At 41.9% G+C, this 23273-nt stretch overlaps 1 protein-coding gene across 1 annotated transcript in view; it reads right to left on the bottom strand.

The window, feature by feature from the left end:
* Positions 1-23273, bottom strand: part of LOC144890814 (NT-3 growth factor receptor-like) — a 104449-nt gene that overhangs the window by 12234 nt on the left and 68942 nt on the right. The window contains exons 12-13 of the mRNA XM_078772655.1: positions 9834-10016; positions 8258-8388 (exon numbers count right to left, since the gene is read on the bottom strand). Of these exons, the coding sequence (XP_078628781.1) occupies positions 8258-8388; positions 9834-10016 (314 nt within the window). The remainder of the gene's footprint in view (positions 1-8257; positions 8389-9833; positions 10017-23273) is intronic.

Here is a 23273-nt window from a genome sequence, read left to right as displayed (position 1 = left end):
ATCAATTCATGCACACCCAAAAGAATGTTGGTAAAAAAAATTTAGTCAAGTACACTTCAACAAAAAAAGTTCTAAATTGTAACAGTCTTGGCGAGGCATTATAAGACTGTGCTTATGGGCTAAATACATATACATAAATACCCGAGCTGAACAGTTTATGTTTTGTATCTCACTGATATATATATATATATAGTTTTTTTCCTACATGGTCTAGTCTAGGTTCGTGGAAGAGCTATGACACAGAACAAATCGTGGCACAACATAACAAAGGGAACAACAGGAGAAAGGGAAAACGTCAACAGCAACTCCAACAGTGGAGGGAGAAAATAGATGGAGACGGACAAACAAGGGATGCAGGTAACGATGAGGGATAAGGGAGAATGCAAAGGGTGGACAAGATGGATACATAAGCAAAATGCTTGGGAGGGGTTGGGGTAGTTTAACAGGCGTAGAAAGATCATGATTTTGTATGGGGGATGACTTGAGATGGTGGAGAAGAGCTGTCTGGAAGACCTGAAGGAAACAATGAGATTGAAGAGAGTGTGGAAGGTGGTTCCACAGGTGGGAAAAAAGAGGAACAAATGAGAGGAAGTGAGCAGTGGTTCTAGATTTAGGTAGTTTCACCAAAAGGGGTTTTGATGGTGGACCTTGTGAGCCCTGCAGAAACCTGGGGGGAGGGGTGAGGGTGTGCAGGGAACAAAGCATAGAAGGTGCAGAGGGTGCAAGACCAGAAACGAGGCAGTGGAAGTCAGAGAGACCACACTTTGTATGGTTAGGTTGGACCAAAAAAAAATTGTTTGCGTAACAGGAGCACCAACCAACATTTTTTGGGTTTAACTTTTGGTCATTCATGGCTGTACAGATTGCGCTGCTAGAACAAGGTACAAATAGGTAAAGAGGTAGATAAAAGTTTTCCTTATGGTAATAATTACATGAAGCCTGGTGTTGGCTTAACGGTTAAGGTAGCTGGCTTGAGATCTCAGTTCAAGGCCCTATCATGCCGTTGAATTAACACCAGGTGGGTTGACTCAGCCTGTCATCCTCCGAGGTTGGCAAAATGAGTACCAACTTACTGGGAAGAATGAACCATTCGAGGATCCTGCATCGGAGTTGCGACCCATCCAGGATTGTGCCCAATAGCCTAGAAACTGCTCCGGCAGCCTGATGCATCAAGGTACAAAAAGGGGGAGTTGTCGTGGTCAATAATTACATGGTGACAGACACCTGCATCGATATTACCACAAGAGGTAGAGGAGTCACTTTTTCAGGGATATTGTAAACATGAAACTCTTCAGGTGAGACGAACCAAACGAGAAGCTGCTTGTGGTATCGATGGATCCATCCTTCACTATCCTTTATTAAAATATTTATTTTTACAGAAACTCCAATTATTTTGGACAAAGTTCTGGTAAATAGAGGGTGAGCAGGTATGCGTGTTATGATACACTTCAAAAACATACGTATCTAACCCTTTTCATTTTGAGTACCCTGTTACACAAACAACTCAAATGCTTATCTTGGCCTTGAAAGTGAAAAGCAAATGTTAGTGAAAAAAGCGGTGGTGAAAGTGTTTTTAAGAGTAAAACGAAACGTGGATGGTCCACCAAAAGTGGATGGAGGTTATGTTTTCACCCCTGTCTGTCTGTCTGTTTGTCCGTTTGTTTGTGAACAAAATATCTCAAAAAGTTGTGGAAGGATTCAGATGAAATTTGGCAGAGATGTAGCGTATGTGACGAGGACAAAATGAGTCGCTTTTGGCGAAGATCCGGATTCGGATCCGGCTACTAGAAGTTTTAAAGTAATTCTTCACCATTGGGAGATAGGGCCAAAAACTATACATAGCAGGATATCTCAAAGAGTTATGGATGGATTTGGACGAAACTTGGTGGACCGGTTGGGTGTGTGACAAGGACGATTCGATTAGATTTTGGTGAAGATCTGAATATGGATTCGGATATGAGAATTATTTAATTTTAAAGTGAATCTTCACCATTTGGGAGATTGGGCAAAAAACGATACATAGCACGATAGCTCAAAAAGTTATGGACGGATTTGGACGAAACTTGGTGGACATTGTTGTGTGTGTGACAAGGAAGAATCGATTCAATTTTGGTGAGGATTTGAATATGGATTCGGATATGAGAATTATTTAATTTTTAAAGTGATTCTTCACCATTGGGAGATAGGGCCAAAAACAATAAATAGCAGGATATTTCAAAAAGTTATGGACGGATTTGGACGAAACTTGTTGGACAGGTTGTGTGTGTGACAAGGACAAATATATTCAATTTTGGTGAGGATCTGAAAATGGATTCGGATATGAGAATTATTTAATTCTTTAAGTGATTCTTCACCATTGAGTGATATGGTCAACCAGGTGGAGGTGTGCTCTCTACTGAATGCCGACCTAGTTAATATATGTACCTGTATATAAATTAATGTCGGCGACTTTATTTGTATTTTACTTGCATTAAAAATGAATTTCACCAAATGCTTTACTTGTATTATTTTAATATAAATTTCCCGTATATTTATATATCAATTATTCTTATTATTCTGTGGCTGCATTTCCTATAATGTCAAATTGTACAGATGAGCCTGGAATAAATGTCGGTAGAGAAGTCATCACCGATCTCCTCTCTGCATATGATGCTGCCCTATTCGTGAGAGACCCTATCCGTTGGCCGGCCGTGTTCAAGTGCTTTGAATCGGTTGCTAAAAGCCTAGGCCTTAAGCCCTCATGGCAAAAAACCAAGGTACAGAATGTTGCCATTGTCCCTCCCCTCTACCAGTACCTATCTCTGGAGTAGTTGTGGAGTCAGTGGACCACTTCACCTACCTGGGCTCCAACATTCATTCATCTGGATACTGCAGTCCTGTTGTACGTAGGCGAATGGTCAGGGCTGGCTCTGTTATGTGGCAACAAGATGGTGTCTGGAAATAACACCGTCTTCGTCATCAACGCTCCGCATTTACAGAACATGCATCCTACCTGTTGTCCTCTATGGTTGTGAGACCTGGACTCTAGTATGACGAGTCTCAAACAGGACCATTTGTGTGATCAATAGACTCGGCCTGATCACACTCGATATTGCAAGGAGACGCAATTCCCTGTTTGGATACATCCGCTGCTTAAGTGAATACGTACCGACTCGTATCTCCCTGGAATATGCCACAAATCGTTACTAAAGTCACCAACTCGATCTAACTTGGCGCCGTCCTCAAGGACGCCCAAGACATGGTCATGGCAGAATGCGAAAGACCCAAAGACCGTAGTGGGGCATGCTGATTAATCGTAGTAGTAGTAACCTGTAACTGCTGGTTGCAACATTGTGGAGCAGGGCTGTGCCGCTGATGCAGTTCTCCGCTTCCAGCAAGCTGGTACTCATTTCGGTACGACAAGGGCTCAAACTCAAGACCCTAAGATCTTAATCCAGCCACCCTAACCGTTAAGCCAACTCCAGACTATATATCAATTAATATACAGCCATTAATGGGAAAATGGCTTGGAGTGTTAGAAATTTCCATGCACAATATATTTATGCTGCAAGTACAGAAGGATCAAACCCATAGTCATTCAGAATGAGCAAGTTTAGGAAGGAGAGGGAATGCGGGTCTATGACGATGAGTGGACCAGCATCACATGGAAGCCAGACCAGGGGTGTGTTCAGTTACCAAGTTTCTTGTAAAACGCTCGCCAAGTGGCTTAAGCACTCAAGCAAGCACTCCGTTTGAAATGTTCAATAAGGAACGGTTGACTTGGTAAGCGCTAGCTCGCTGCTTGGTAACTGAACACACCCCAGGTGGGGCAGAACGATTATCCCATCCTGAAGGTCGTTAATGAGCTTGCTGGGCTTTTTTTTCTGATAATCCAGTATGTAATTCCCAGAAGCCAGTTCTCTTGAAACTAACTTGACTTCCTGAAGCTTGGAATTGCAATCTTTAATACTGCTGCCATAAGCTTGATTTTATGTCCAGTGTCCAACCAGGCCAATGCTATAACCAACAGTCATAAATACCCATAAAAATGCCAACTTTTATATTCTTCATAATATGAGTACCGTGAAATGGGGTGAATAGGGACAGCAAGGTGAATAGGGACACAAACTCAAAAAAGTTCGGAAACTTTTTTCTCTGAAAATTGATAACCACACTGATTTGTTGATATTTGGGTTGAAAGTGTTCTCTTGTTTTTTTAAAAAGCAACTTATAGTCCCTATTAACCCCATATATGGGTTAAATAGGAATAAATAGGATTTTTATGGCTGTCCCTATTCACCCCGCTTTACGGTCACTAATACAAAAAAATAATAATCAAGAAATAGGGACAGTTTGGAGAAACTTTTTATCCCATTTTTTTTTCATTGGCACCGTGGTTTATATTATGGGTGCATATTATGTGCATCCATCTGAGCTATCAATTTAACAATAAGGTGGAAACTCTGGATTGTTTATTGATTTTTTTTTTTGTATTCGTGACTGTCCCTATTCACCCGTAAAACGGGGTGAATAGGGACAGCCATAAAAATCCTATTTATTCCTATTTAACCCATATATGGGGTTAATAGGGACTATAAGTTGCTTTTTTTTAAAAACTAGAGAACACTTTCAACCCAAATATCAACAAATCAGTGTGGTTATCAATTTTCAGCGAAAAAAGTTTCTGAACTTTTTCTCAGTTTGTGTCCATATTCACCTTGCTGTGCCTATTCACCCCCATTTAACGGTATGTTCCGAACTGGTTGCACAATCAGTCGAGCGCATACCTCCCCCGAGCTGAACAGTTTATGTTTTGTATCTCACTGATAGATGGGATCTGCATCTGGACTTGAACCAAAATTGAATCGGCCTGTTATTGTCACCGAACTAACTCATCCACCTAGTTTTATCTTAATCCGTCCACAACTTTTTGAGATATTGGGCTATTTATCGTTTTTGGTCCCATCTCTCAATGCTGAAGAATCACAAGAAACCAGAAAATCACAATACAAAATCACAATTAATCAAAATCATCCGTCCACAACTTTTTGAGATATTGGGCTATTTATCGTTTTTGGTCCCATCTCTCAATGCTGAAGAATCACTTAAGAAACCAGAAAATCACAATACAAAATCACAATTAATCAAAATCATCCGTCCACAACTTTTTGAGATATTGGGCTATTTATCGTTTTTGGCCCGATCTCCCAATGCTGAAGAATCACTTTAAAAATTCTACTAGTCGGATCCGAATCCGGATCTTCACTAAAATTGAATCAATTCTTCCTTGTCAGACACCGAACCTGTCAAAAAAGTTTCATCCAAATCCATCCATAACTTTTTGAGATATCCTGCTATGTATCGTTTTTGGCCCGATCTCCCAATGCTGAAGAATCACTTTAAAAATTCTACTAATCGGATCCGAATCCGTCCATAACTTTTTGAGATATCCTGCTTTTTCGAAATTCCAACTTCTTGCCGGGACGTCCATGCAGTGTCCATATGTTTTATATCTCTCCCACCTCCCCCCAAGCCCTCCCCCTCCCACAGTTCTCTCGATGTCCCTGCTCTCAAATGTTGTTTGTGTCCTTCCCCCTCTCTCCACATCTTGTCTACCGCTCCCCTTTTTTGTGTTTAATGTGTCGGTTTGACTGTTTGTGTGATTAATGTTAGCTCTTTCACGAGCCTCGATCTTGTATACAAAAAGAAAGAAAGAAGTTTTTGGCCCTATCCCCCAACGGTGAAGAATTACTTTAAAAATCCTAATACAGTATCCTGATCCGGATCTTCACCAAAAACGAATCATTTCGTACTTGTCAAATACCCAACCTCTCCATCAAATTTCGTCTGAATAAGGACACAGCTGTTTGAGATATCTTGTTCACAGACAAACAAGCAGACAAACAGACGGGTGAAAACATAACCTCCGCCCACCTTCGGTTGCGGAGGTCAACATGGGCAGCAAAACAGGCGTAATAGATCTCCACATTCAAAAAATATATATTTCAAAGAAAATAAGCGCTTTGAATAAGAATTCCATCGCTAAGCTTGCCAATGATACTTTTGATCTTTTGCACAGATGTTGTGGAAAGTTTAGTCAAGGTCATGCTGCGTTTTGATTGAAATTCCTCACCACAGTCCAAGCTTTGAAATTAAAAGGGAAAACAAAGCCTTTGGAATTCTTACATTTCAGATGCAGGAAGACCTTGAAGAGTCAATAAAATATCACATGGACATTGATGCCACTGTCACAACATGGCTGCCCTCATCAGTAAATCATAAACATGCAGATTGGATGTGACGACTTGAACAAAATAGGCCTGCGCAGGGCCTTCAGAAAGCATTCACTCCCCTTGCCTTTTCACATTTTCTTGTGTTACAGCCAGAATTAAAAATGAATTAAATATTAATAAAAATGTGTCACTGATCTACATCCCATAATATCAAAGTGGAATTTCTTTTTTAGAAACTTTTACAAATCAATTTAAAATGAAAGGGTCTCGAGTCAATAAGTATACAACCCCTTTGCTATGACACTCCAAATTGAGCTCAGGTGCATCCAATTTCCTTTGATCATCCTTTAGATGTCTCCACAACTTGATTGGAGTCCATCTGTGGCCAATTCAGTTGATTGAACATGATTTAGAAAGAAAAACACCTTTCTATATAAGGTCCCACAGTTGGCAGCGCATGTCAGAGAAAAAACTCTACCATGAAGTCCAAGGAACTGTTCGTAGACCTCCAAGATAGAATTGTGAGGAATTTATCTGGGGAAGGGTATAAAATAATTTCTGGAGTGTTGAAAGTTCGCAAGAGCACAGTGAGCTTCATAATTAGAAAATGGGAAGAACATGGAACTACCCAGACTCTTCCTAGAGTTGGCTGTCCGACCAAACTGAGCAACCGGGCAAGAAGGACCTTGATCAGGGAGGCGACGAGGAACCCATTGACCACTCTGACAGAACTACAGAGTTCCTTGGCTGAGATGGGAGAACCTGCCAGAAGGACAACAGTCGCTGCAGCATTTCATAAATCCAGGCTTTATGGGAGAGTGGCCAGACGGAAGTCACTCCTGAGAAAAAGGCACATGAAGCACACCTGGAGTTTGAAAAAGGCACGTGAAAGACTGAGAGCATGAGGCAAAAGATTCTGGGGTCTGATGAGACGAAAATTGAACTCTTTGTCTGGTACTACATCTAGTGGAAACCGAGCACAGCTCATCACCCATCTAACATCATCCCTAACGTGAAGCATGGGCCTTGCAGCATCATGCTATGGGGATGCTTTTCAGTCAAAGCCCAGACTTGAATCCCATTGAGAATATGTGGAAAGGCTTGAAGATTGCTGTTCACCGACACATCCAATTTGACAGAGCTTGAGCAAATCTGCAAGGAAGAATGGGAGAAACTCCCCAAATCCAGATGTGCAAAGCTGATACAGACATACCCAAGAAGTCTCGAAGCTGTAATCGCTATCAAAAGCGCTTCTATGAAGTATTGACTCAGGGGGTTGAATACTTATGTGATTTAGATATATCTATATTTCATTTTTAGTTCTCTTGTAAAAATTCCTAAAAAAAACTATTCCACTTTGACATTATGGGGTATTATGTGTAGATCAGTGACAAAAAATATCAATTTAATCCATTATAAATTCAGGCTGTAACACAACAAAATGTGAAAAATGTCAAGGGGTATGAATACTTTCTGAAGGCACTGTAAGCTCCTAACGTTCTCCATATACATTTCTTTTGAAAAATATCTACAATGTTTCACATTATTGAGGATGTAATAAGAATGACATAAAGAATAAATGAGGATAAAGAAAATAATGAGGATGGAATAAGAATGATATAAAGGGGGAGCTTGGATGGATGATCCTCCTCATGCCATCAGGCACATGAGGCTGCCAAGGCAGTTACATTGATTGGTTATGGAGGCACAATCCTGGACAGGTCCTACTCTGTCAGGGTATTCGACTGGCTCACTCCTGACAAGCTGGTACTCATTTTTCCGACCTCAGAAGGATGACAGGCTGAGTCAACCCGCTTGGTGTTATTTTGTCACGGACAGGGTTTGAACTCAGGAACTCAAGATCCTAAGCCCACCATCTTAACTGTTCAGCCAACATCAAGCTGAGAAGGGCCGGGAAGCAGGGATGGTTAAAAGATAATGGGACAAGGTGAGGTATCAAAAGATGAAGGCAAATCTTCTATAAAATACATGCAATGTTTACCTTTATGGACAAAGAACTAGTGTATATGACAGGTGAGTAATACCTTAACAGCAACAAGCAGTTTCTCGTGTTCAGGACTCAGGTTGAAACACTCGGCCAGAAAGACCTTGCCAAATGCACCCTCACCCAACTCGCTCACCAGCTGGATGTCTCTGCGCTTGATGTGCTGAACCACTGCAGAACAAACGTCTTACTCAAACGCCGGATAACATCCCTCGGTCATTCAAATCAACCCACCATCGATCATGCCATTATTATCCTACGACACAAGTCAGTTACAGTAGCCTGGTGATGGCTTAGCGGTTAGGGTGCCAACGTGGGATCCTGGGATCCTGGGTTCAGCGTTAGGGTGCCGGCTTGGGATCCTAGGATCCTGGGTTCAGCTGTTAGGGTGCCGGCTTTGGATCCTGGGATCCTGGGTTCAGCTGTTAGGGTGCCGGCTTGGGATCCTGGGATCCTGGGTTCAGCTGTTAGGGTGCCGCCTTGGGATCCTAGGATCCTGGGTTCAGCTGTTAGGGTGCCGGCTTGGGATCCTGGGTTCAGCGGTTAGGGTGCCGGCTTGGGATCCTAGGATCCTGGGTTCAGCGGTTAGGGTGCCGGCTTGGGATCCTAGGATCCTGGGTTCAGCGGTTAGGGTGCCGGCTTGGGATCCTAGGATCCTGGGTTCAGCGGTTAGGGTGCTGGCTTGGGATCCTAGGATCCTGGGTTCAGCGGTTAGGGTGCCGGCTTGGGATCCTAGGATCCTGGGTTCAGCGGTTAGGGTGCTGGCTTGGGATCCTAGGACCCTGGGTTCAGCGGTTAGGGTGCCGGCTTGGGATCCTAGGATCCTGGGTTCAGCGTTTAGGGTGCCGGCTTGGGATCCTAGGATCCTGGGTTCAGCGGTTAGGGTGCCGGCTTGGGATCCTAGGATCCTGGATTCGAATCCGGGTCGATCACTGAATTAACGCCAGGGGGTTGACTCAGCCTGTCATCCTTCCGAGGTTGGCAGTACCAGTTCACTGGTAATTCCCTGTGTGTCGCAAGAGGCGACTAACAGGGTTGGCGGCAGGAAGGGCATCCGGCCATAAAACATTGCTCCCAAAAGGGGACCCACGGTGCCCAAAAAAGGCCAACCCCTGCTCTGTGGGGAGAAATGGCCTCTAAAGGTGGTTCTTACACAAGTCAGTCACACACTCGTGTTGAAAACTTTGGCAAACCACACTCCATTCAGACTATAATGGAAAACTTGTGCTAATCATGAAGGCCAGTGTCGTGTATCAGCGGACAGGTAGAACAATGGAGGGAATCAACAGAATGTGATAGGATTGATGCAGTTGGCAACCCCTCTTTTGCTCCGATGAAGGATTTTTGCCACAAATGTCAGCTTCTCCTTGCTTCCAAACGTCAGGCATACTTTGATCAACGCTCTGTTGATTCCATCCATTGTTCACACTCCTTAAGTTTTCTTTTAACCACATTAGAGATCATCAGATCATGAACCATACTCTATGCCAGGGTGCCGGCAATAGCTCCCTTACTCTTCACAACAAAGCATTTTTAAAATCCAAAAACGTGATGCTGCCTTGCAAAGTAGCTGAGGCCTACAACATAAGGCAAACTGTGGACGTTGCTCCACTCACAGACTCCCGGCTGGTTCAGCAGACTTTCATCCTGGCGGAAGTATTGGGGGTTCTCGATGACGGGGATTCGAGTCAGGCCAATGAGAACCGAGTCTGGCGTTGGTTCAGGGGGCACAATGGGAAGTTGGGGTGTGTGCTGCACAGGGCTCGACGGCTCCTCCTCACCCAGAATCTTGCAAGCACCTGCAGATACAGGAGAACAGAAAGAAGTTATCTCACTCACTAACCCCAACCCTAACACATTGTTGGAGGACGCACCATTGTTATATGGTGTTGCCTGGTGTTTGCTTAGTGGTTAGGGTGCCGGCTTGGGATCCTAGGATCCTGGATTCAGCGGTTAGGGTGCCGGCTTGGGATCCTGGGTTCGAATCCCGGTCGATCGCTGAATTAACGCCAGGGGGTTGACTCAGCCTGTCATCCTTCCGAGGTCCGCAAATTGAGGACCAGTTCACTGGTGATTCCCTGTGTGTCGCAAGAGGCGACTAGCAGGGTTGGTGGCAGGAAGGGCATCCGTCCATAAAACATTGCTTCAAAAAGGGGACCACGGTGCCCGAAAAAGGCCAACACCTGCTCTGCGGGGAAAAATAGCCTCTAAAGGTGGTTCCACCATTGTTGTACTGTTATGTTATGTTCAGAGGCCTGCTATGATATCCTAAAGTAGCATTTAATGCAGTTTTTTAAAAAAGATGCATTTTCAGGATGTCAGATTACTTCAGTGAGAAAGCAGGAAAATTTGTGAAGGAATAACGTGTGGCATGAGGCGATGATAATAGTCATGAGAGTTTACATATTCAAGCATCTTTGGCCGAAGCAAATGTTATGACAAACTTATGAGATGATGGTCAGTACAGTGTAAGTAGATATGATGGTGGGGTGGTAGTTTGGGAGGCAGGAGGTGGTGGTTAATAACGGGGTGGAGCAATGAGATCGTTTCAAAAATGTATTTCTCCAGACGGAAGGAGAACCCGATAAGAATAATATTCCCGGAAATGGAACAACAAAAGCTGATAATCACATGTTCGTGTCCTACCAGACGTTTTAGACTGCGATCTTGTAATCTCAAGCCAACCAAAAGGTTGATATCAAAATCCGGGTCGACAAATGGGAGTGAACAAAGTGAACCATAAGAGCCATTGCATCGATGACCTGACGGATAATGATTGAGATCTGCCCGGTGCAAAAGAGACGGAGAGAAATGGACATGGGCAGATAGTGCGATAAGTCTCCAGAGGGAGCACATGTGCACTAATGGGTTCTGACAAGAACAATAACTGCCAATCACTTGCTCCATTTTTCCACTTCCTAGTTTGCCGCATTCCCAGTTCTCATAGACGAGGTCAAATGGCCTTTTCTGGTAGCCTATACCCTTAGGTGTGGGTTAATTCCCCACCTTTTATGATTTATGAGTTGCAATTCCATTTCCAGCTCCACCAGATGGTCCTATACAATACACACACATACAGAGAATTTGGGTCCTCCCCCACCCTGAACCGAGGAGGCCATGATGGGCGTGCAAACATGTTGATCCAATGTGTCATGTATGGACGTGTAAACGGGTTGAAACAATGTGTCACACATGGACGTGCAAACATGTTGATCCAATGTGTCATGTATGGACGTGTAAACGGGTTGAAACAATGTGTCATACATGGACGTGCAAGCATGTTGATCCAATGTGTCATGTATGGACGTGTAAACGGGTTGAAACAATGTGTCACGCATGGACGTGCAAACATGTTGATCCAATGTGTCATGTATGGACGTGTAAACGGGTTGAAACCATGTGTCACACATGGACGTGCAAACATGTTGATCCAATGTGTCATGTATGGACGTGTAAACGGGTTGAAACAATGTGTCACACATGGATGTGCAAACATGTTGATCCAATGTGTCATGTATGGACGTGTAAACGGTTTGAAACAATGTGTCCCACATGGACGTGCAAACATGTTGATCCAATGTGTCATGTATGGACACGTAAATGGGTTGAAACAATGTGTCACAAATTGACGTGAAAACATGTTGATCCAATGTGTCATGTATGGATATGTAAACGGGTTGAAACAATGTGTCACACATGGATGTGCAAGCATGTTGATCCAATGTGTCATGTATGGACATGTAAATGGGTTGAAACAATGTGTCACACATGGACGTGCAAACATGTTGATCCAATGTGTCATGTATGGACACGTAAATGGGTTGAAACAATGTGTCACACATGGACGTGAAAACATGTTGATCCAATGTGTCAAGTATGGACACGTAAATGGGTTGAAACAATGTGTCATACATGGACATGCAAACATGTTGATCCAATGTGTCATGTATGGGTGTGTAAACGGGTTGAAACAATGTGTCATACATGGACGTGCAAACATGTTGATCCAATGTGTAATGTATGGGCGTGTAAACGGGTTGAAACAATGTGTCATACATGGATGTGCAAAGATGTTGATCCAATGCGTCATGTATGGGCGTGTAAACGGGTTGAAACAATGTGTCATACATGGATGTGCAAACATGTTGATCCAATGTGTCATGTATGGATGTGTAAACAGGTTGAAACGATGTGTCACACATGGACGGGCAAACATGTTGATCCAATGTGTAATGTATGGGCATGTAAACAGGTTGAAACAATGTGTCATACATGGATGTGCAAACATGTTGATCCAATGCGTCATGTATGGACATGTAAACAGGTTGAAACAATGTGCCATACATGGACGTGCAAACATGTTGATCCAATGTGTCATGTATGGACGTGTAAACGGGTTGAAACAATGTGTCACACATGGACGTGCAAACATGTTGATCCAATGTGTCATGTATGGACGTGTAAATGGGTTGAAACAATGTCATATATGGACGTGCAAACATGTTGATCCAATGTGTCATGTATGGGCGTGCAAACATGTTGATCCAATGTGTAATGTATGGACGTGTAAGCGGGTTGAAACAATGTGTCATATATGGACGTGCAAACATGTTGATCAAATGTGTCATGTATGGATGTGTAAACATGTTGATCCAATGTGTCATGTATGGACGTGTAAATGGGTTGAAACAATGTGTCATATATGGACGTGCAAACATGTTGATACAATGTGTCATGTATGGGTGTGCAAACATGTTGATCCAATGTGTCATGTATGGACGTGTAAACATGTTGATCCAATGTGTCATGTATGGGCATGCAAACATGTTGATCCAATGTGTCGTATATGGGCGTGCAAACATGTTGATCCAATGTGTCATGTATGTATGTGTAAACATGTTGATCCAATGTGTCATGTATGGGCATGCAAACATGTTGATCCAATGTGTCATTATGGGCGTGCAAACATGTTGATCCAATGTGTCATATATGGGCATACAAACATGTTGATCCAATGTGTCATGCATGGGCGTGCAAACATGTTGATCCAATGTGTCATGTATGGGCGTGCAAACATGTTGATCCAATGTGTCATATATGGGTGTGCAAACATGTTGATCCAATGTGTCATGTATGGGCGTGCAAACATGTTGATCCAATGTGTTCTATATGGGCGTGCAAACATGTTGATCCAATGTGGCATGTATGAACGTGCAAACAGATTTGGAAAAACTGCATCAAATGCTTTTTTTACCACCTAAAAACGCATGAACCTGTGAGTACTGTCAATGAGCCGATATCAGGCAGGGAAGTTGTAAGTGGTGAGATGCCGCAGGCATCAGTACTGAGACCACTATTATTCATGATTTACATCAACGATTTAGATAGTGGGATTATGAGTGGACTTTTTAAATTTACAGACAGCACGAAGGTTGGAGGTAACGAAGATAGTAGAGAAGGAGAGGGGCTGTGAGTGATCATATTCAGGAAAGTCTAGATACTTGAATAGTTTCAGCAAAAGATTGGCAGGTGAGGTTTAACATGAACAAATGTAAATGGGTGCTAAATGTAAATATAAGGTGCTGGAGATGGTCTAATTACGTAATGCAAGGGACAGTCCTAGTCTTGGAGCATGTGATAGAGAGGGATCTAGGGATTGCAAGAGATACCAGGGGGGGGGGGGGGAGGGGGAGATGGGGGATGACAGACATCACAGTGCCAGGCAGCTATTGGTTGGAAAGATTATAGGGTTTATATTGGATTTCTAGAGGGGTGGGAGTATAAATAAAAAGAGAGGGTGTTGACACTGTACAGGAATTTATTGAGACCTCATCGATAATATTGTGTACAGTTTTGGTCATCATGTCTAAGGAAGGACTTAGCTGCCCAAGAAAGGGTTCAGTGAAGAGTGACTACATTAATTTCAGGCCTAGCTAGACGAAGCTATGAGGAGCGACTGAAGGACTTTTTTTATACAAAGTGAAAGCTCATGGGGGAGCTTGAACATAGAATGGATCAGTACACGGACAGTGAGAAATGGAGTTATTGATGTAGAGTGCAACTCTGCCGCCAGGATGGGGTTCAATCATGAAAGTGCAGCTACCAACAAGTTTTGCTGTAATTCAAGCATCATCAGGACAGCATAGCACTTTCATACACTTGTGACTCCGAATCTCAACATACGATCTTCACAATACATATTATTCGATTGCTCCTGAGAAAAACCCAGACAGTGTGTAAGCAACATACTCGCTCAGGCCTGAACACGGAAGTGTTAGAATAAACTGTGTAAAGTTATCTTTTGCATACCAGGTGCATGTGTAAACACCATAATAATTCAATCTGTTATGTTCAACAGATTCAAGAGATCACGACAACCTCAACATACGACTCTTCACAGTACATATTACTCGATTGTTCCCGGAGGGTGGGGGGGTGGGGGGGAGGGGGGGAACAGGCACTATATAAGGACAAAATCTGATTGTGGCCTGAAGGCCAATTATCTGGTTTTATCTGGGGTCAATTTTTTTTTAATCCAAACATAGCCCTCGGACTCTGGATGAAAGTGGAGGCCATGCAAAGTTTGGTTGCACTGTTTCCTGCAGGGTCCGAATGCATAAATGTTCAAACAAACAAAGAAAAAAAACTTTGTTTTTATAAATTGACGGGTTGAATACATGTATATATTTGCACACATATATACATGCACACACACACAGTATATATATAATATACATGTATATATTTCATCGATATATGTGGGAAAATTGCATGCCCAGACCGGGAGTCGAACCCAGGTCTTTGGTGGACTGTGCAGGAATGTTTCACCAGAGGACCTGGGTTTGATTCCTGGTCTGGGCATATATTTTCCCCACATATACCTATTAGTTATTACAATGTCGTTCGTTTATAATTTATATACATGTGTACATGTCTATATACATGTGTACATGTTTATATACATGTCTATATCTATATATATATATATTTGTGCAGCGTCTGTCCTGTCCTGTGTTGTGTTGTGTTGTGTTGTCACTGAACTACTTTCTCAAACTTTTGTGAAATCGTACCAAACTTCTGGTATGCACATATCTCTCCCGTCGGTATGGCCTAAGGGTATTTTTTTTATTTTAAAGAATTGCAATTTTTTTTTTTTTTTTTTGAATTTTTTGGGAAATTTATTTTTTCCCAACTTCAATTATTGTTTATAAAATGTGATATCATGTATATTACAAATACATTTGTGCAAAATAATTGTTTGAATTATGATTGGTTTAAACCATGACAAAACGGCAACTCGGGTACAGTCATTTATCTATATATCTACACATCTGGGCAGTGTCTGTGTTGTCACTTAACGACTCCCTCAAACTTTTGTTTCCGTGGTTGTGAAGTGTTTTTGATAAGGTTGTGGTGGTTTTGAATCACGTGGTGGTGAGGTGTTGTGAATTATGTGGTGGTGAGGTGTTTTTAAATGACGTGGTGGTGAGGTGTTTTAATATCACATGGTGGTGAGGTGTTTTTAATTAATTGGTGGTGAGGTATTTATAATTACGTGGTGGTGAGGTGTTTTTAATTAGGTGGAGGTGAGGTGTTTTGAATTAGTTGGTGATGAGGTGTTTTGAATTATGTGGTGGTGAGGTGTTTTGAATTACTTGGTGGTGAGGCGTTTTTAAATGACGTGGTGGTGAGGTGTTTTTAATTTTATGGCTGTGACGTGTTTTTATTACGTGTTTTATGGCTGTGAGGTGTTTTTATTACGTGTTTTATGGCTGTGAGGTGTTTTTATTACGCGTTTTATGGCTGTGAGGTGTTTTTATTACGTGTTTTATGGCTGTGAGGTGTTTTTAATTTTGTGGTGGTGAGGTGTTTTTATTACGTGTTTTATGGCTGTGAGGTGTTTTTAATTTTGTGGTGGTGAGGTGTTTTTATTACGTGTTTTATGGCTGTGAGGTGTTTTTAATTTCGTCGTGGTGAGGTGTCTTCATTACGTGTTTTATGGCTGTGAGGTGTTTTTAATTTTGTGGTGGTGAGGTGTTTTTATTCCGTGTTTTATGGCTGTGAGGTGTTTTTATTACGTGTTTTATGGCTGTGAGGTGTTTTTAATTTCGTGGTGGTGAGGTGTTTTTATTCCGTGTTTTATGGCTGTGAGGTGTTTTTATTACGTGTTTTATGGCTGTGAGGTGTTTTTAATTTCGTGGTGGTGAGGTGTCTTTATTACGTGTTTTATGGCTGTGAGGTGTTTTTAATTTTGTGGTGGTGAGGTGTTTTTATTCCGTGTTTTATGGCTGTGAGGTGTTTTTATTACGTGTTTTATGGCTGTGAGGTGTTTTTATTACGTGTTTTATGGCTGTGAGGTGTTTTTATTACGTGTTTTATGGCTGTGAGGTGTTTTTAATTTCGTTGTGGTGAGGTGTTTTTATTACGTGTTTTATGGCTGTGAGGTGTTTTTATTACGTGCTTGATGGCTGTGAGGTGTTTTCAATTTCGTGGTGGTGGGGTGTTTTTAATTTCGTCATTGTGAGGTGTTTTTATTACATGTTTTATGGTGGTGAGGTGTTTTGAATTACTTGGTGGTGAGGTGTTTTGAATTTCGTGGTGGTGAGGTGTTTATATTACATGTTTTATGGTGGTGAGGTGTTTTGAATTACTTGGTGGTGAGGTGTTTTTAATTTCGTGGTGGTGAGGTGTTTTTAATTTCGTGGTGGTGAGGTGTTTTGAATTTCGTGGTGGTGAGGTGTTTTTAATTTCGTTGTGGTGAGGTGTTTTTATTACGTGTTTTATGGCTGTGAGGTGTTTTTATTATGTTTTATGGCTGTGAGGTGTTTTTAATTTCGTGGTGGTGAGGTGTTTTTAATTTCGTGGTGGTGAGGTGTTTTGAATTTCGTGGTGGTGAGGTGTTTTTAATTTCGTTGTGGTGAGGTGTTTTTATTACGTGTTTTATGGCTGTGAGGTGTTTTTATTCCGTGTTTTATGGCTGTGAGGTGTTTTATTACGTGCTTGATGGCTGTGAGGTGTTTTTAATTTCGTGGTTGTGAGGTGTTTTTTTTACGTGTTTTATTGTGGTGAGGTGTTTTGAATTACTTGGTGGTGAGGTGTTTTTAATTTCGTGGTGGTGAGGTGTTTCTAATTTCGTGGTGGTGAGGTGTTTTTAATTTCGTTGTCGTGAGGTGTTTTTATTACGTGTTTTATGGCTGTGAGGTGTTTTTATTACGTGTTTTATGGCTGTGAGGTGTTTTGAATTATTTGGTGGTGAGATGTTTTGAATTACTTGGTGGTGAGGTGTTTTGAATTACGTGGTGGTGAGGTGTTTTGAATTACGTGGTGGTGAGGTGTAATCGTCCCAAACTTCCAGTCTGCACCCACCCCTCCCCTATGTATGTGATGAGCAGTTCTTTCTTGAAAAAAAAAACATTCAATCTAAATCTTCAACCTAAATTGCCTATGAAAATGGAATATTACAAACACAACAAATACATTTGTGCAAAATAATTGTTTGTATTATGATTGGTGTAAATCATGACAACACAGCAACTCAAGTACAGTCATTATCCTCAGCTAAAATAAGCCCGTTCCTCAGTAACGACGCTCGGTGAGGCGAGCGCAGCGAGCCGAGCCAAGCTAGTATATATATATATATATATATATATATATATATATATATATATATATATATATATATATATATATATATACAGACTTGGCATTTAATATGGAATATTTTTTTTTCCTTGACATGCGTTTACTTTCTTAACTCTGTATATCAATCTGGTGAGTTTCTTTTACACTTTGGTGATTTATTTGTTAAAAGAACCATGTCACTGATTGTCTGTCGCAGCAAGAAGTCAACAACAGGATTATATCACAGGTGGCGTGGCAAAATGTACGGACAGGTGCATTTGACGATTGGCTTCACAGTCCGGGGATACAAGGGTTGTTGCGTTCTGTATTAGTGGAAAACAACTGCTGCACGTCTCCAAAAGTTATTGCCGCTTCCTCTGGAGATGGTCCGTCAACTCGACAATGCTGTTTGTCATGGAGTGGTGGCTTTACGAAATTACGGCATGAAAGAGCGTGCTATCGCTCGGCAGTATGGCATCACTCAAGGTCAGGTGTCAAAGATCCTGAAACGAAATGCTCAGAGGGGTGTCCCTACTCCAATACCGAGGCCAGGACGTCCTCGCAGAACCACAAGGAGGGATGATCGCCAGCTGCACCGATTAGTCCGCAATGGCCGTACCAAGTCAGCTAATCGGCTTAGGGCTGAATGGCAGCAACTGACAAATGTGCCTGTATCCAGAAGGCTAGTCAACCAACGACTGGTTCAAGCAGGCTATCATGCCAGGCATCCCCTGAGAAAGCCACGCCTGACCAGACAACACCGCCAGCGCCGATTGCAGTGGCCCAGAGAGCACCGTCAATGGCAGCCAGGACACTGGAATCACGTGATCTTCAGTGACGAGTCTAGATTTCTGGTCTATCGTCAAGATGGCCGCGTCCGAGTGCGCAGACAAGTGCATGAAGCCTACAACAAAGATTGTATAGTGCCAAGAGTCCAAGCTGGAGGTGGTGGGGTGACCGTTTGGGCTGCTTTTCATGCAGGGGGCAAAACTGACCTGGTTGTTCTGAATGGAAACCTGAACCAGTTCAAGTTCAGGGCCATTCTGGAAGAAACATTGCTTCCATTTGCTCGTGGAGCCTTTCGAGGAAACTTTGTCTTCCAAGATGACAATGCACGGCCTCATCATGCTCGCATGATCCAACACTTTCTTGCTGACCGTGGTGGAGAGCATATGGAGTGGCCTGCCATGTCCCCGGATATGAATCCGATAGAGATCTTGTGGGCAGAATTAACGCGTCAAGTCGAGCACTTGGACCAGCAGCCGACCTCTGTGCGTGAATTGCAGCAGGCTATTGTCACTGCATGGCAAGCGATTCCTGTCCAAACCTTAGCAAATCTCATGAACAGCATGACTCAACGTGTACGTGCTCTCCTGAATGCTCGTGGGGGTTACACGAAGTACTGAACTGTAATTTTACTGTCCGTAATCCCAGTCGTAATTTAACTTTTGTTTTTGTTAAAAAAATTTTTGGCTACTGTGCAAAATAAAGAGATACTTCTGGAAAACGTACAGAAGTTTAACACAGTACTGTCCATGAATTGAGTTCGATATCAGTTTACATCACTTTCAAGGACCAATTTATTTGTTTCGAAATGTCAAATGTGGTTTTTGTTTCTTTTAAAGGTCACATTAACAAAATCTAGAATAATTTCAACATAATTCCAATGAACTTTTGGTTCTAAGACATCTTGAAAAGTAAGTTCACCCCCACAAAAAAAATATTCCACATTAAATGCCAAGTCTGTATATATATATATATATATATATATATATATATATATATATATATATATATATATATATATATATACAGACTTGGCATTTAATATGGAATATTTTTTTTGTGGGGGTGAACTTACTTTTCAAGATGTCTTACAACCAAAAGTTCATTGGAATTATGTTGAAATTATTCTAGATTTTGTTAATGTGACCTTTAAAAGAAACAAAAACCACATTTGACATTCGAAACAAATAAATTGATCCTTGAAAGGGATGTAAACTGATATCGAACTCAATTCATGGACAGTACTGTGTTAAACTTCTGTACGTTTTCCAGAAGTATCTCTTTATTTTGCACAGTAGCCAAAATTTTTTTTTAACAAAAACAAAAGTTAAATTACGACTGGGATTACGGACAGTAAAATTACAGTTCAGTACTTCGTGTAACCCCTACGAGCATTCAGGAGAGCACGTACACGTTGAGGCATGCTGTTCACGAGATTTGCCAGGTTTGGACAGGAATCGCTTGCCATGCAGGGACAATAGCCTGCTGCAATTCACGCACAGAGGTCGGCTGCTGGTCCAAGTGGTCAATTTGACGCGTTAATTCTGCCCACAAGTTCTCTATCGGATTCATATCCGGGGACATGGCAGGCCACTCCATATGCTCTACAGTCTACACCATGGTCAGCAGAAAGTGTTGGATCATGCGAGCACGATGAGGCCGTGCATTGTCATCTTGGAAGACAAAGTTTCCTCGAAAGGCTGCACGAGCAAATGGAAGCAATGTTTCTTCCAGAATGGCCCTGTACTTGAACTGGTTCAGGTTTCCATTCAGAACAACCAGGTCAGTTTTGCCCCCTGCATGAAAAGCAGCCCAAACGGTCACCCCACCACCTCCAGCTTGGACTCTTGGCACTATACAATCTTTGTTGTAGGCTTCATGCACTTGTCTGCACACTCGGACGCGGCCATCTTGACGATAGACCAGAAATCTAGACTCGTCACTGAAGATCACGTGATTCCAGTGTCCTGGCTGCCATTGACGGTGCTCTCTGGCCCACTGCAAACGGCGCTGGCGGTGTTGTCTGGTCAGGCGTAGCTTTCTCAGGGGACGCCTGGCACGATAGCCTGCTTGAACCAGTCGTTGGTTGACTAGCCTTCTGGAAACAGGCACATTTGTCAGTTGCTGCCACTCAGCCCTAAGCCGATTAGCTGACTTGGTACGGCCATTGCGGACTAACCGGTGCAGCTGGCGATCATCCCTCCTTGTGGTTATGCGGGGATGTCCTGGCCTCGGTATTGGAGTAGGGACACCCCTCTGAGCATTTCGTTTCAGGATCTTTGACAACTTAACTTGAGTGATGCCATACTGCCGAGCAATAGCACGCTGTTTCATGCCGTAATTTCGTAAAGCCACCACTCTATGACAAACAGCATTGATATGACATGACAAACATGACAAACAAACATGACATGACAAACAGCATTGTCGAGTTGACTGTGAGGCACCTCACCTCACCACACCACACCTCACTAAAGCCACCTCACCACCACCATCTCCAGAGGAAGCAGCAATAACTTTTGGAGATGTGCAGCAGTTGTTTTCCACTAATACAGAACGCAACAACCCTTGTATACCCGACTGCGAAGCCAATCATGAAATGCACCTGTCCGTACATTTTGCCACGCCACCTGTGATATAATCTTGTTGTTGACTTCTTTCTGCGACAGACAATCAGTGACATGGTTCTTTTAACAAATAAATCACCAAAGTGTAAAAGAAACTCATCAGATTGATATACTGAGTTAAGAAAGTAAACCCAAGTCAAGAAAAAAAAAATATTCCATATTAAATGCCAAGTCTGTGTGTATATATATATATATATATATATATATATATATATATATATATGTATATATATATATATATATATATATATATATATATATATATATACATACATAAACAGTATTCAACACAAAACATGAGCCAGCGGGACTGCAGAAGAGTTGCAAGCAGATGTACCTAAATGTGCTATATTCGAGTGCAATCTCATTAAAACAGATGTAGTTATTTTTGTGTACTGGTCTGTTTTATCGAAAATCATTATATTGGGATTGTCAGGATAAAATAACAAATACATCACCTAATAAAGAGGAATGAACTATAGGAAAAACAAGGGAGAAGATAGGATTCTTAAATCAATTAATAAAACGGTTGTATGCAAGTTCAGAGCTGTTTATAATGTTTTCGTGTGAGAGTCGAGTGGGAGTTATACAAGCCCAAGAGAGCTTGTGTGCGAAGTAAGTGGATTTCATAATAACGTCACTTCTCAAGCTTTTCATGGTGCAGCAGCCCAGGTCGACTAACCGACCATCCAAAGCCTTCATGACATGCCTGCGCCTCGCATTCTGCGGTAAGCAAGCGGGTTCTGATTATTACGGTAATAAGCTGAAAGAATCTGGTTTCTTACTAATTCAATCGATTATTCTATTTTCTCTTTCCATTGTGCAGACTTGCCCTTGTTTCCAACCTAATTTTGTGCTTTGGCAGATGAATAATAGCCTTCTCTCATTGGAATTAGAAAATCCCCCTGATTTATTGACAATGAAGTAATTGTATCATTCCCACAATAGTAATGGCTTAACATAAAACCCATACTGATTTGGTTGCTTGCTGATGTGCACATCATCGGGTTACCGTATATTAAAAGCAAAGTGGGTGAAGGAGTAAGTACAAAGTGTGCAAGAAGCAATAATGGCTGAAAGCCAATAAGGATTCATGAAATAATCTACCTGGTGTGATTATAAAGTTAAATTATGATCTTGATTCTGCTATGGGAAACATAGGAAGTAAAGAAAAGGTCTGATGGATTGTTCAATGCAGAAGCTCATTTATGTTGTTGGTGTTGTTGTTGTATAGCCCCGGACAGTTCTATCGAACAAGCTAACGTCCCCACGACCACGAAAAAGTGTCCCCGATAGACGTATATTGTATACGTTTTATGTTCAGCAGATATGTGCATCTGCTCCAAAGTAAAAATCAACAATAGATTGCAATCACACGGAACAAAAAAAAAATTTGAGCATTGGCAAACAAAATGCAAGAATCGTTACTTATCTTTACGAATCGTTACTTACAAAACTGCTGTTAACATTTTTAGCCATTATATGTTTCACAAGAATGACCGCACTGTGGTCACTACCTGTGACAAAATTTGGTGACGGGTCGATTGAGAAACTGCATTTAAAAGCACTATTTATTAAAAGATGAACAGCGTGATTGTGAAGCACACATTTAATGCACTATTAAAATATTAACTTGATAACTCTCATTCATGTCACCCTCCCCACGGTTATATGAGAACGAGCTGATTTGTCACATAGTTACGGATTGTTTAACCCGATATGGAGCCGTTCAAAAATTACATAACACAATTGTTTTTTTAGTTATTAGCGTAACGTCGAAATTTTTATAAAACTCACTTTTTTGAAATTCCGACTTCTTTCCTGGAAGTGCTAGCAGTGTCCATGTGTTTTATACCTCTCCCACCACACCCCCTCTCCCCGTGGCTCCTCCCCCCAAAGCCCTTTCCCTCCCACAGATCTCCCGATGTCCATGTTCTCTGCTGTTGTACTTGTGTGCTTCCCTCTCTCTCCACATCTTGTCTCCTGCTCCCTTTATCTTATGTTTTATGTGTCAGTTTGTCT

Source organism: Myxine glutinosa, chromosome 2 (genome assembly GCF_964187855.1).
Source record: "Myxine glutinosa chromosome 2, kmMyxGlut1.1, whole genome shotgun sequence".
Lineage (NCBI taxonomy): Eukaryota > Metazoa > Chordata > Myxini > Myxiniformes > Myxinidae > Myxine > Myxine glutinosa.
Note: the sequence above shows the minus strand (reverse complement) of the source record. Positions and strands in the feature narration are given on the sequence as shown.